The sequence below is a fragment of the Eumetopias jubatus genome, unplaced genomic scaffold, assembly GCF_037043125.1.
Source record: "Eumetopias jubatus isolate StellerSeaLion01/CBP00866 unplaced genomic scaffold, mEumJub1_p1.0 scaffold_4, whole genome shotgun sequence".
NCBI classification, from domain to species: Eukaryota; Metazoa; Chordata; class Mammalia; order Carnivora; family Otariidae; genus Eumetopias; species Eumetopias jubatus.
This window is the reverse complement of record NW_028274810.1, coordinates 6667795-6680195: the sequence shown is the minus strand read 5'-3', so window position 1 is coordinate 6680195 and position 12401 is coordinate 6667795. Positions and strand designations below refer to the sequence as shown.

At 39.3% G+C, this 12401-nt stretch overlaps 1 protein-coding gene across 3 annotated transcripts in view; it reads right to left on the bottom strand.

Moving 5' to 3' along the window:
* WARS2 (tryptophanyl tRNA synthetase 2, mitochondrial) overlaps positions 1-12401 on the bottom strand; it is a 99788-nt gene that overhangs the window by 45333 nt on the left and 42054 nt on the right. Inside the window, exon 2 of one of the 3 annotated variants that reach the window (XM_028102090.2) lies at positions 5955-6212. The exons of 1 other annotated variant lie outside the window; for it this stretch is intronic. In XM_028102090.2, coding sequence (XP_027957891.1) covers positions 5955-6212 — 258 coding nt within the window. The remainder of the gene's footprint in view (positions 1-5954; positions 6213-12401) is intronic. One more of the 3 variants, XM_028102091.2, reaches the window with a different exon arrangement.

Genomic DNA, 12401 nt, shown 5'->3' with positions numbered 1-12401 from the left:
GACCATTGACTTTGGCATTGGGTTGGAAACCTCTGCCAAACACACACACAGGCAGGCGCGCGCTCTCGCTCTCTCTTTCTCAATCACCCTCTCTCTCTCCCTCAAACACACACACACACACGCACGCACGCACACACACACACGCACGCACACACACCTTTCAGAGGAGAGGCTCTGTAAAATTCCCCACATATGGCAAACATATTTTAGGGGAAGCACCATGACTAGAGGCCAGTGGGAGAGAAAGAAAAAGAAAATAATGAGAAAAATCTTCAATAAGTCTAAATTGTTTCAGTCAGACTGCTGAGAAAGAATGCAAAGGATTGGAGATGAAAATCATTGGTAAAATAAGCATTATAACACAGCTGAATTCTTTCCCTACTTCAAATGATTGCTAGAACTTATTCCCCAGTACAACAATAGCACCTGGGGGAACTAGTTTTTATATTTAGGTCCAAGTACTTTGCTTAACACAGTGGATACACATGAAAAGAGCACATTATATAATATAAAAAAATAGTTTTCTCTAACTCGCAATTTCAAAAATTCTGAATTTTACTTGTAAATAAGTGTGTGGGGGGCAGGGAATGCAGGTGTATCTAATTTTAGCTGGCATTGGCTCACAACACTTTAAGTATAATTGTTTTCTGACTTCCTATCCTCTTGGTTACATATTTAATGATCAATTAAATGCTAACGTGCCTCACAAAACTCCCAGAAGAAAGGAAAAACCATGTTAAAATGTAGACAACTGATCTGTAGGCTATCCACTTTATAAGAACAGATTTATCATATTTTCTCAAAATAAAACCAGAAACACCCCCAACTCTTGCTTTAAAGAGGTATTAGTAAAAGTTAATCAGATCATCTGAACAAAAATAACCTGATGACTAAAAAGTGATGGAGTGGAAACAACACTGGCCTGATGTTCTCATTTCTCAGGGGCGTCATTCTTTTTTTAATTTTTTAACTTTAATTCTAGTATAGTTATATTAGTTTCAGGTGTACAATATAGCGATTAAACACATACAACACCCAGTGCTCATCACAACAAGGGTCTGCCTTAATCCCCATCACCTGTTTCACCCATTCCCCCACGGTCCTCCCCTCTGGTAACCATCAGTGTGTTCTCTAGAGTTAAGAGTCCGTTTCTTGGGGATATCTGCGTGGCTCAGTCGGTTAAGCGTCTGCCTTCGGCTCAGGTCCTGATCCCAGGATCCTGGGATCGAGCCCCACATCGGGCTCCCTGCTCAGCAGGGAAACCTGTTTCTCCCTCTGCCTGACGCTCCCCCTGTTTGTGCTCTCTTTCTCTCTCTCTGACAAATAAATAAAAATTAAAAAAAAAAAGTCTATTTCTTGGTTTGTCTTTTTTTTTTTTTTTACTTTGCTTGTTTGTTTTGTTTCTTAAATTCCACACAAGTGAAATCATATGCCATTTGTCTTTCAATGACTTCTTTCACTTGGCATTATACTTTCTAGTTCCATCCATGTTGTTGCAAGTGGCAAGATTTCATTCCTTTTTATGGCTGAGTAATATTCCATCGCATCTATCTATCTATCTATCTATCTATCTATCTATCTATCTATCTATCCATCTATCTATCTATCTATCTATCTATCTATCCATATCAGGGGCCTCATTCTTGAAGGACTTTCTAGAAACTGAGCTTAGATTTTTACCCTGAGGGTAAGGAGAGAGGTGCTGAGGTATCTGAGGTAGAAAGATGAGCATGGGTACAGGGTAGGGGATGGAATGCTGCCACGAGAGCCTGAGGCAGGAGTGAAGGGGGTGAGAGGAGTGTCCAGGCAAGAAATAATGAGGACTTTGGGGTCAGCTCGGCTCTCCACTGCCTCTCTGCCATTAGGCTACTGAGGCAAAGGCATGGTGGGGGGAGCGCAGCATAAGGTTCTCTCCCATGAGAACACCTTCTAAAAGCGGTGTTTTAGGAAGAAAAAAAAAAGAGTCCTGGATTTGTTACCTGGATGACCTCTGGTTAAATTAGGAAGATATATTTGTTAAGCATTTACTAAGTACCAGGCACCATTCAGAGATGGTTTTAAGGATATTTTATAATTTACTCAATCTTTTCATACCTTAATTTATTCATCTGTGAAAGAATAGTAATGCCTAACTCATGTGCTCTTTCGAGGATTAAAAGTGAGTTCATATACATGAAAGGCTTTTTAGATCTTACACATTGAAAAATATTAGTTTTCTAATAAATATGACTTCTCATTTTTTTTCTAAATCTGACAATGCTATGAGTATTTTCCTTTTCAGTCCCCATCTCTTAGAGGCTCCACAGACTGAAAAAGGCAGTTGTTAACTACTGTATGATAAGACACAAAACAGACACCATGAGGATTCTTCCACCCACTAGAACACTGCAAATATGGGGCCAGCTGTCTAGAACAATCACTGTTTCAGGGACACTAGCTTATCCGATTATACTCCTACTTGAGAATGGTTCTAAGAAGCAAATCCAGTACATGCCTTCATACTTTCTAGCATAAGGAAGATCTTCCCACCATCCTCCTTGAACAAGCAGAAGCTTCATGGCTGCTTTGAAGGAACTGATGTCCGGGCATTCTATGGGCACTAGGCAAGCAGAGTTTCTATTCAAACTATCAAAAATGGTGATGAGCAACTATATGAATGGTAGTTTATAGCCACTAACCATCAGCCAATATACATCAGCACAAAGAGAAAGCAACAAAAAATTATAAGGTTTATTTTCGTGTTCAAAAGAGCTAATTTTATACTAAATAAAAGGAAACCCGATTAATATATCAAAGGCATGAAAAAAGTGGGAGTATAAAAATCTTAAGTTTTTTTAAAGATTTTATTTATTTATTTGAAAGAGAGAGTGGGGGAGAACAGCAGAGAGAGAGGGAGAAGCTCCCTGTTCAGCAGGGAGCCCCGATGTGGGGCTTGATCCCAGGACCCTGGGATCCTGACCTGAGCTGAAGGCAGACGCTTAACCCGCTGAGCCACCCAGGCGCCCCCTAAAAATCTAAGTTTTTAATTCTTTTCAAATGCAGGATCAACTTTAGGGGAAATAAAACTTCAGCAACAAATAAAAAGATACGAAAAAAATGTAACGTGTGGACCTTCATTGGATCATTATTTAAACAAGCCAAATATAAAAGACATTTTGGGAGAATCAGCGTAATTTGAATATGGACTGGATATTAGATGATCATATGGAATTTTCATAGCTTTGTTAGGTGTGATGACAATATGGTGGTTATGTAAGAAAATTTCCTCAGTTTATGGAGAGGCACACTGAAATATTTAGGGACTGAAATGCCATGATGTGTGTTATCTGTTTTAAAATACTTAAGCCACAACCAAGGCACCTGGGTGGTACGGACAGTTAAGCATCCGACTCTTGGTTTTGACTCAGAGTCGTGATCTCAGGGTTGTGGGATTGAGCCCCATGACAAGTATCCCCTTTAAGCCCTGCACTGGGCTCCATGCTCAGCGCAGAGTCTGCTTAAAACTTTCTCTCCCTCTCCCTCTGCCCCTCCCTCTCTTGTGTGCACACTCTCTCTCTTTCTCATTCAAATAAATAAATAAATCTGAAAAAAAAAAGACTTCAACAACAACAAAAAACAACACAGATGAGACAAATTACAAAATGCTAGTAAGTGATGGGGGGTATAGTACACGATTTTCCCTACTCTTCCATTCATATTTAAATTTTTCTTTATTATTTAAAAAAGGAAAGAAAACCTGATAAAATACCCAGTCTATCCACTGAGTTGTATTAAGGTTGGTTGCCTGAGTTAAAAAAGGGAATGGCCCAGACCAAATATGTCTTGAGGTCAGAAAGACACCTGAGGAAGTCTTGCACACTGTCTTTGTGGGACAAAGTGTAGACTGTGGGCAGATGAGTACTTCCCTCACATTTTCCTGGCAGGCTACCCAAACTCCCTGGAGGGAGATGCAGTCCAGGACGGGAGCGAGGGACCAGTGAGGCAGTGTGGAGCTGCATGAGGGCACCGAGGAAACAGGCAACACCAGTGACCTGCCCTCTCTGACCTAGACTCACAACCACTACGGGAACCAAAGAGCTCATTACATAACATAAAAAAAACAAAAGGAAGGTGACTTTCATGATCCCTCATCTATGAGGGAATTCTTACAAAGTCTCCCACACTGTGGGCGACCCTTTCAATTGCTGTTTTGAACAACAAAGTACCATGTTGAAGAAGAGACCTCAATTATTGCAAATTTTAAGTGCTTGCGGATGTCACTGCCAAAAATTATAATGTGGTTATCATTCCTGGGGGTATGAGCTCAAAGTGCAAGCAATGAATGTGGCTGAAATGAGCCTTTAATTTTAAACATCACTTAACAAAGCAGTCTGGCAACTGGTTACTTTGTGGAGATGTAGACATTTGCGCCTTCCAGAAGTATGGAAATAGGCACTGGGAATACGATTTTTAGAAATGGTATCACATAAGGATCAAAAGGGAGTTTGTATCAAAAACAGCTTAGATGAAATGAAAATGTATCAGGTAACCTACAAAGTGGTTCTAATGATGATCAGTATTATGATGTCGGAGACAGACTTAAAGAGTGAATAAACACTTTTCAGGTTTAGGAACACTTTACAGTTTCAGGAACTAGGACAGGCATATTTCTTTCAAACAGATGGCGAGAGAGCTCCTGAGGTGGGACAATTAGCTTGAAGAAGGCAAGACCTATGGGGTAAGGACCTGTAGGGTAAGGCTACTATGTAACAAATGTCTCTGAGTATTTGAAGAGCAGTCATGTGGGAGACAGAGTTGATTTACTATGTATTTTTAGAGAGCATAAGCAAAATGAGTGGATGGAGATTATAGGGAGACACATACCTGCCCAACATAAGCAAGTATATTTATATATTTAAAACAATTAGATTAGTCCAAGATTGAATTTGAAAAGTTATGTGTACGTAAAGGCTCTCTGACTGAATGTGAGGAAGGAAATGGAGGTAAACTGCCTTTATGGACATTTTAATGGTCAGATTCTATTATCACATTATTTCCAAGCTGGAAACAACTTTTAAGTTGATAAATATATTTATTTTTGAAGATATTCATCTCTTACATATTTTTTTAAAGGGTCACTCTGTGAATCATTATACTAAGTTCTGTGGGTGATAACACATACATAAAAACAGCGACTGTCAGAAGTTTATGATCAAGGCAAGAGGCACACACATGGATAACCCATACCACACATGCATACATGTTAACATGTGCTGTGGCTTTGTCACAAGGTTCAAGCGGATATGCAATGAGGGCATGATCCAGTTAAATTTTTCATCTTCCTTGCTATGGAGTCTCTTAAGTGCCCTGTCTGGTCCAGGCTGTCTGCCCGTCCAAGAATAAACTGATTCATCCATAGTGACGATATCAGTCAAATATTTTGGCTTTGTTCTGAAGCCTTTCTTGGCTTGGACTCAAGAGACTGGACATTGTCTTCCAATTTCCCAGCTAGTTCTCTCAAGTCTTCTCAAAAGCTATTATACAAAGAAGGAACAATGGGAATTATCCAATAGGCCTTCCAAATGCAATACCCAGTAAAGCAACACTGAAGTTATGCAAAACCACTAAATTCTACCCTTGATCACCAGGAGATTAGTCAACAGTATGAATTCAGCAGTTTGGATGCAACCAAGCAGAGAAAAACAATTTCAGACTTACAAGTACTAATGAGATGCAACATTTTGGTTTATGAAGCAAGAACAGTGGAGGAAAAGGTGAAAAATACTATTTGCATTATGATGACATTTAAAGATATGAATATAGGGTAAACATGAAGATGAAATCATCGCAGCTGATGAAGTCACTCAAACAATTTTAAAAGAATCACAAACAGGAGCTATATAAATTTTCCTTCAAAGTTTTCCTCAAATACTTTGAAAATACAAGTTTTCTTGGTTCTAATGTGAGAAGCTAACCTGAGATTGTTGGAAAAGGATGCTCTTCTCTGGGTTTATGCCACAGGCGAGAAGAATAGCAGTCATGTCCAAGATGCTCTGCTGAAGGACGGCCGGCTCCTGGGGGATAGTGATGGAGTGTAAGTCAACGATGCTGTACAGCACCGAGCCATGTTCTTCCTGCAACCTCACCCAGGTCTCAATGGCTCCCAGGTAATTGCCGAGGTGGGGGATTCCTGTAGGCTGAATGCCAGAGAATACTCGCTTCACAGCATCTTTCTGGAACAGACGAAAACAAGCATTTGCTTTCAAGGCAGAATCCATGAATCCTATGCCCATGTTACTGTAGCAATGGTGACTAGTTCTATTTCTTACAACTGCAATCTGACAGTCATTATCCTTATGCATTTATTTTGTGTCTGTGCAAAGCACTATATTAGGAGCTATTAGGGACAGAAAATGAAATTTAAAATGTGGCTTGATTTTTTTCTTTTTTTATGTTCAGTTAGCCTGCATATAGTACATCGTTAGTTTTTGTTGTAGTGTTCAATGTTTCATTAGTCGCATATAATACCCAGTGCTCATCACCACATGTGCCCTCCTTAATACCCATCACCCGGTTACCCCATCTCCCCACCCCCCCTCCCTTCTGTAGCCCTCAGTTTGGTTCCCGGAGTCCAGAGTCTCTCATGGTTTGTCTCCCTCTCTGAATTCTGGATTTTTTTTTTTTTTTTTTTGTACTCAAAGACGTATAAATACAAAGGCACATAAGAAAGTCTGCAACCCCAAGCAGTGCAATCTAATTGGAGATAGAGGATAGGTTTACGAAGAGATATGTAACAGTACAGCGTGGTCACATGATCATAAGCAGTTTGCAAACATAAATAGTGGGGTACAGGCAGAGTTCCCAAGAGGAAAAGATGACTGTGGATCTGGGGGTCAGTGAGAAAGACTTCAGACACAGAATCAAATTTCACTGGAGATTAAAGGGGCCTGGAGGGTTTTACATGTGATTTCATTCATTTTGTAGTTAAGGCAAGGAAGTCACAGCATTAGGGCTGAAGGCTACTGCTATTTACTTAATTCAGTTTTCTTTAGAAATAATTGCTGATATTACAACTTAGTGTGTAGGATCTTGGGCTAGAAATTAGAAAACCTACACTCTATTTCTAATATTGCTTCTTGATCAAGTTATTTAACTTTTTTGTGCTTCAGTTTCCTTTTACTTTTGTTAAATCATACTTTTATTTCAAAGGGAGTTTTTTAGTTCTGTATAATTTTTTTAAATTATAAAAACATTTTTGTTAAATGTTTTTTTAATTTATGGCATGTTTTCCTACTGGTTTGTACTTTCTAATATTGAAATTGTAATAGATAAATGAGAAGGAAAAAGTAATAGAGGATGAAAAAAATGTTATTTTTCTCTTGAATCATTTTGCATTCTGTAGTGAAACATGAAAAATGAATATATATCAGTAAATGTGCTCTCACTAAGAGGTTCTGAAGAAATAAAATGAGCCAACATTTTTAACAACAGCAACAAAATATTAATAATGGCAGCCATAATTTGCTGGACAACTATGTTGCAGGCATTTATGCTCAGGGCCTGGTATACATTAATGTGTTTAATCCTTACAATACCCAATATGGTAGGCATTTTATTACCTCTGATTTACAGATGAGATAACTGAGGCTCGCTGATCTTTAGAGATTGCCCCTGGTCACACAGCTAGTAAGTGGTGAAGTTGAGATATCAAGCCAGTATCACTTACTTCAAAGCCCATGTATGTTCTTTCCACTAGCTACTATCCAGTAAGGCTTTATGAGATTCATTATATTAATTTTGCAACTTTTCTGTAGGCTTGCCAATTTCCAAAAAATAACTTATGGAGAGAAAAAAAAGAACACTCTTATACATGTATCTTTGTGTTCTCTGCACCAACTTTCTCTAGTGTATATACCTAATTGCTGGGTCCTAAGGTATGCATTATGTATCTTCAAGTGTACTACAGTGTGCTAAACCCTTCCAAAATATGTAACATATTGCAATTTCTACCATCAATTTCTGTTGCTCCTCATCCTCATCAACACTGCCAGTATTTTTATTTTGAGCTAACATGGTGGATACGAGGTGGTTTAATTGCATGATGGTTTAATTGCATTTCGTTGATAATTAAAGAAGTTGAGAACTCATGGTTATTGGCCATTTTTATTTCCTCTTCTGTGGAGAGCCTACTGAAGTTATTTTGCCTATTTTTCTCAGATTGGATTGTCTTTTTATTGATTTAGGTATTTTTATATATCCTGGATACTAATAAGTTTATCAATTACATGTATGGCCAATATATTCTCTCATTGTGTAGCTATTTGTCTTCTTTATGTTATCTTTTAATGAAGAGATAGCCTTAATTTTACCAAATGTATAATTTTTGACTACAGACTTTTACGGCATACAAGAACTCTTTCAATACCTTGAGCTCATGAAAATAAGAGTGTTTATACATATATAAAGCATATATAAAGCATATGTGAGTATGCTTTAAAGTTTTATCTTTGACATTTAAGTCTGTATCAATTTGGAGTTTTTTGCATACGGTGTAAGGTAGGCATCCAATTCCTTTTCTTTCTTTCCCCCATATGGAGATATCCGATTGTTCCAGTGCCATTTATGGAAAAGGTTGGCTTTGACCATTACTCTTTTTTTTTTTTTTAAAGATTTTATTATTTGACCGAGAGAGACACAGCGAGAGAGGGAACACAAGCAGGGGGAGGGGGAGAGGGAGAAGCAGTCTTCCCCGCGGAGCAGGGAGCCCGACGCGGGGCTCGATCCCAGGACCCTGGGACCATGACCTGAGCCGAAGGCAGACGCTTAACAACTGAGCCACCCAGGCGCCCCGACCATTACCTTGAATGTCACTTCTGTCATAAATCAAGCATCTTTTTATGCTTGTGTCCGTATCTGGTCTTTCTAGTCTGTCCCATCGGTCTGTGTATCTCTGATCAGTACCACAGTGCCCTTTTAGTAAGTCTTGGGAGCAAGTCTTTTTACTTTCATCTTTAAGAATTAGCTTACCCATCCTTGGCTTTTTATACTTCTCTATACATTTTATTTTTTAAAAGATTTATTTATTTATTTATTTATTTATTTATTTATTTATTTATTTATTATCAGAGAGAGAGAGCACAAGCAGGGGGAGCGGCAGAGGGAGAAGCGGGGTCCCCGCTGATCAGGGACCCTGACGTGGGGCTCCATCCCAAGACCCTGGGATCATGACCTGAGGCGAAGGCAGACGCTTAACCAACTGGGCCACCCAGGCGTCCCTTCCCTATGCATTTCAGAATCACCTTGTCAAGTTCCAAGAGGAAAAAAAAAACCCAAAAAACCGTTAGGATTTTTGATTGAGATTGCATTGAGTCTATAGATTGCTTTGGGTGTTTTTATAATATTAGGTCTCCCAATCCAGGAAGCCATATAGCGTTATGAGGATCTAAGGTAAAACATGGTGATTATAGTTAATTAACACTGTATTGTATAAGTGTAATTTGCTAAGAGAGTAGAACTTAAATATTCTCACCCAAAACAACAAATAAATGAAGCTAAACACATAAGGTAATGGTGTGTTAATTAACCAGGCGGAGGGAGCCCTTTCACATATGTATATCAGATCACTGTGATGTACACTTTAAATATCTTACAATTTCTTTTTATTCTTATTTATTATTTAATTTAAATTCAATTGATTAACATATAATGTATGACTGGTTTCAGAGGTAGAGGTCAGTGATTCATCAGTCTTATATAATACCCAGTGCTCATTACATCACGTGCCCTCCTTAATGTCTACCCTGTTACCCCATCCCCGGGCCCCCTCTACCCTCCAGCCACACTCAGTTTGTTTCCTATGATTAAGAGTCTTTTGGGACCTGGGTGGCTCCGTCATTAAGTGTCTGCCTTTGGCTCAGGTCATGATCCCAGGGTCCTGGGATCAAGCCCCACATGGGGCTCCCTGCTCCGCGGGAAGCCTGCTTCTCCCTCTCCCACTCCCCCTACTTGTGTTCCCTCTCTCACTGTCTCTTTCTCTGTCAAATAAATAAAATCTTTAAAAAAAAAAAAGAGTCTCTTATGATTTGTCTCCCTCTCTGATTTCATCTTGTTTTACTTTCTTCTCCCTTCCTTTATGATCCTCTGTTTTGTTTCTTAAATTCCACATATCAGTGAGATCATATGATAAAAGCCACCAAAAAAATGAGATCTTGCCATTTGCAATCATGTAGATGGAACCAGAGGGTATTATGCTAAGCAAAATAAGTCTATCTTACAATTTCATTTGTCAATTATAACTCAATATAATTGAGATATATAAAAAAAGAAAGTGACATAATAAAAAGTCTATATACCTAACACTAGCTTCTAAGAGCTAATCTTCTTTAGGTATGTGTGGGCCAGGGCTATTTAAATTTTGCTTTTCCCTTTCCCCAAGAATCCTAAATCCTACAAATACAGTCTGTTTTCCCCATATCTGCTTATTTTCCTCTCTACTTCTGAGATGACAGCTCTAAAATAGAATGCTACATTCTACTGATACATCATAGCTCCATGGTCCAGAATTATACTCAATCCAAGCACTCAGGAGACCTGAAAGATTTGTGGCTCCAAGGATATGAAAAATATCTTTTAAGTAACCGAGAACAAATATAATCTTACCACTTAAAACCACATGCGTGTGCACACACCACACACACACACACACACGGCCTTGCGATGACTAATATGACTAATTCCCCAAATCATAATGTAGAAATATTTTTGTAGAAAACAGTTTGTGGTTGCGAACTGAGGCTGGGGGTGGGGGACGAGAGAGATAGAGAGAGGATAGAATAAGCACATATCAGTGAGGCTTCTTCAGTACCTTGGGACCTCAACCAGCCCTGGGTTTCTGATATGGGAATAAGCAAAGAAGCTTTCAGCGAGGTAAAAAAAATGATTAATGGGCTTTAGGGACTGATTGATGAAGAGAGAAAGCAAAGCAGAAAAACAAGCTCTGAACTTAATAAATGGAAGAGAAAAAAAAAAATACCATCCAGAAATACTTGACTTAGGATGAAGAGGGGCTGTTTATGCTAATGTAAAGGGTTATGAAGAGTAGGAATATCAGGCTGGAAAAAAAAGACTATGGATATTTGCACATACATTCCTCCATGGTCAAACTAAGGAATTATTCCCCAGGAGAAATGGAAAAACTAATTCTTGAGAAAAGCACTACAGAGTACAGAGTGTGGGAAAAAAAGAACTGTAACCACTGGGAACGGCCTAGACATGACCTAATATATCTTTTCAATCCTCTAGTTTCTGTGATTCTATACATCCACGCAGAGGGAATGATGTTATCAAGAAATAAGAGCAACAAGAAATGTTTTGTTCAATTTTCAAGGAGCTATTAAAAAAAAATACAGCCTCTAAATGAGAATTGGATTCCTGGTCTTAAAAATATACAGAGAGCATCCTGCTCTTCTGCAGTGAGTTTATGTTCCCATCTGGTCCCCCTGCACAAGTCAGCAGGCAGCCTGCCGGCATGGCAGGGGAGCTCTGCCCGGTACCGTGAAATCACAGGGCTGGAATGTGGAGTTTGGGTGGTGGGAGGATGGGGGTTCTGTGTTCAAAAGCACTAGAGCTAGAAAAGAATGAAAATGAGAGGAGCATGGGCTTCCCAGTGGACAGGAGGCGAGCCACAAAGAAAAGAGCTTCAGGACTAGCCCACAGGCACACACTCGTGGGGGCGTCTGGAGCATCCGCCTCCAATCCCATCCCAGTGCAGAGGATAAAAAAGGAGTATTTTACAAAATAGGGCTCTGTTTTGACTTCAGGTGCTATTTCCTGAACAAATGCCACTTCAGTCAACATAGTCATTGGCTCATTTTGTAACAGAAACAGCACTACCAAGGGGCAACACCAGCCCCCGGGGATTTGATCTATTCCAGAAGAGAGGGTGGGTGTGCAAATCAAAGGGACAACAGACTTAGCAATCTGACAGACTAACACCAGTCCTGTCTTAAGGTACGAAGCAGATCCAAAATTCATGATTACCTTCATTTTAATTACTGCACCCAAAAGAAATTGAAAAATAGGAAGCTGCTAATTCTAGCAAAAGATAGTTTTTGTGATTAGCTAGAAAGAGCTTCTGTCTTTAATTCCAAGTGAATAAAATACATCAAAAGGAGGCTGCCTACTAGCTTTGAGACACTTTCAGCTTGGGTATGGTGTTGGGAACCAAAGGTTTCAAGTACAAATTTCAAGACTCTTATTACCAAGGCCTGCCTGTAGCCAGCTGTAACATCAACTGGGCATTCAGCTCACCTGTTTTAACTACAGTCAAGGGTGCACCAAAGCCTTGGCTGAACAACCACTGTGTCTAACTGTTTCCATAAAGGGCATGTTCTCACAGAGTGTGATTAAAAAAAAAAAAAAAG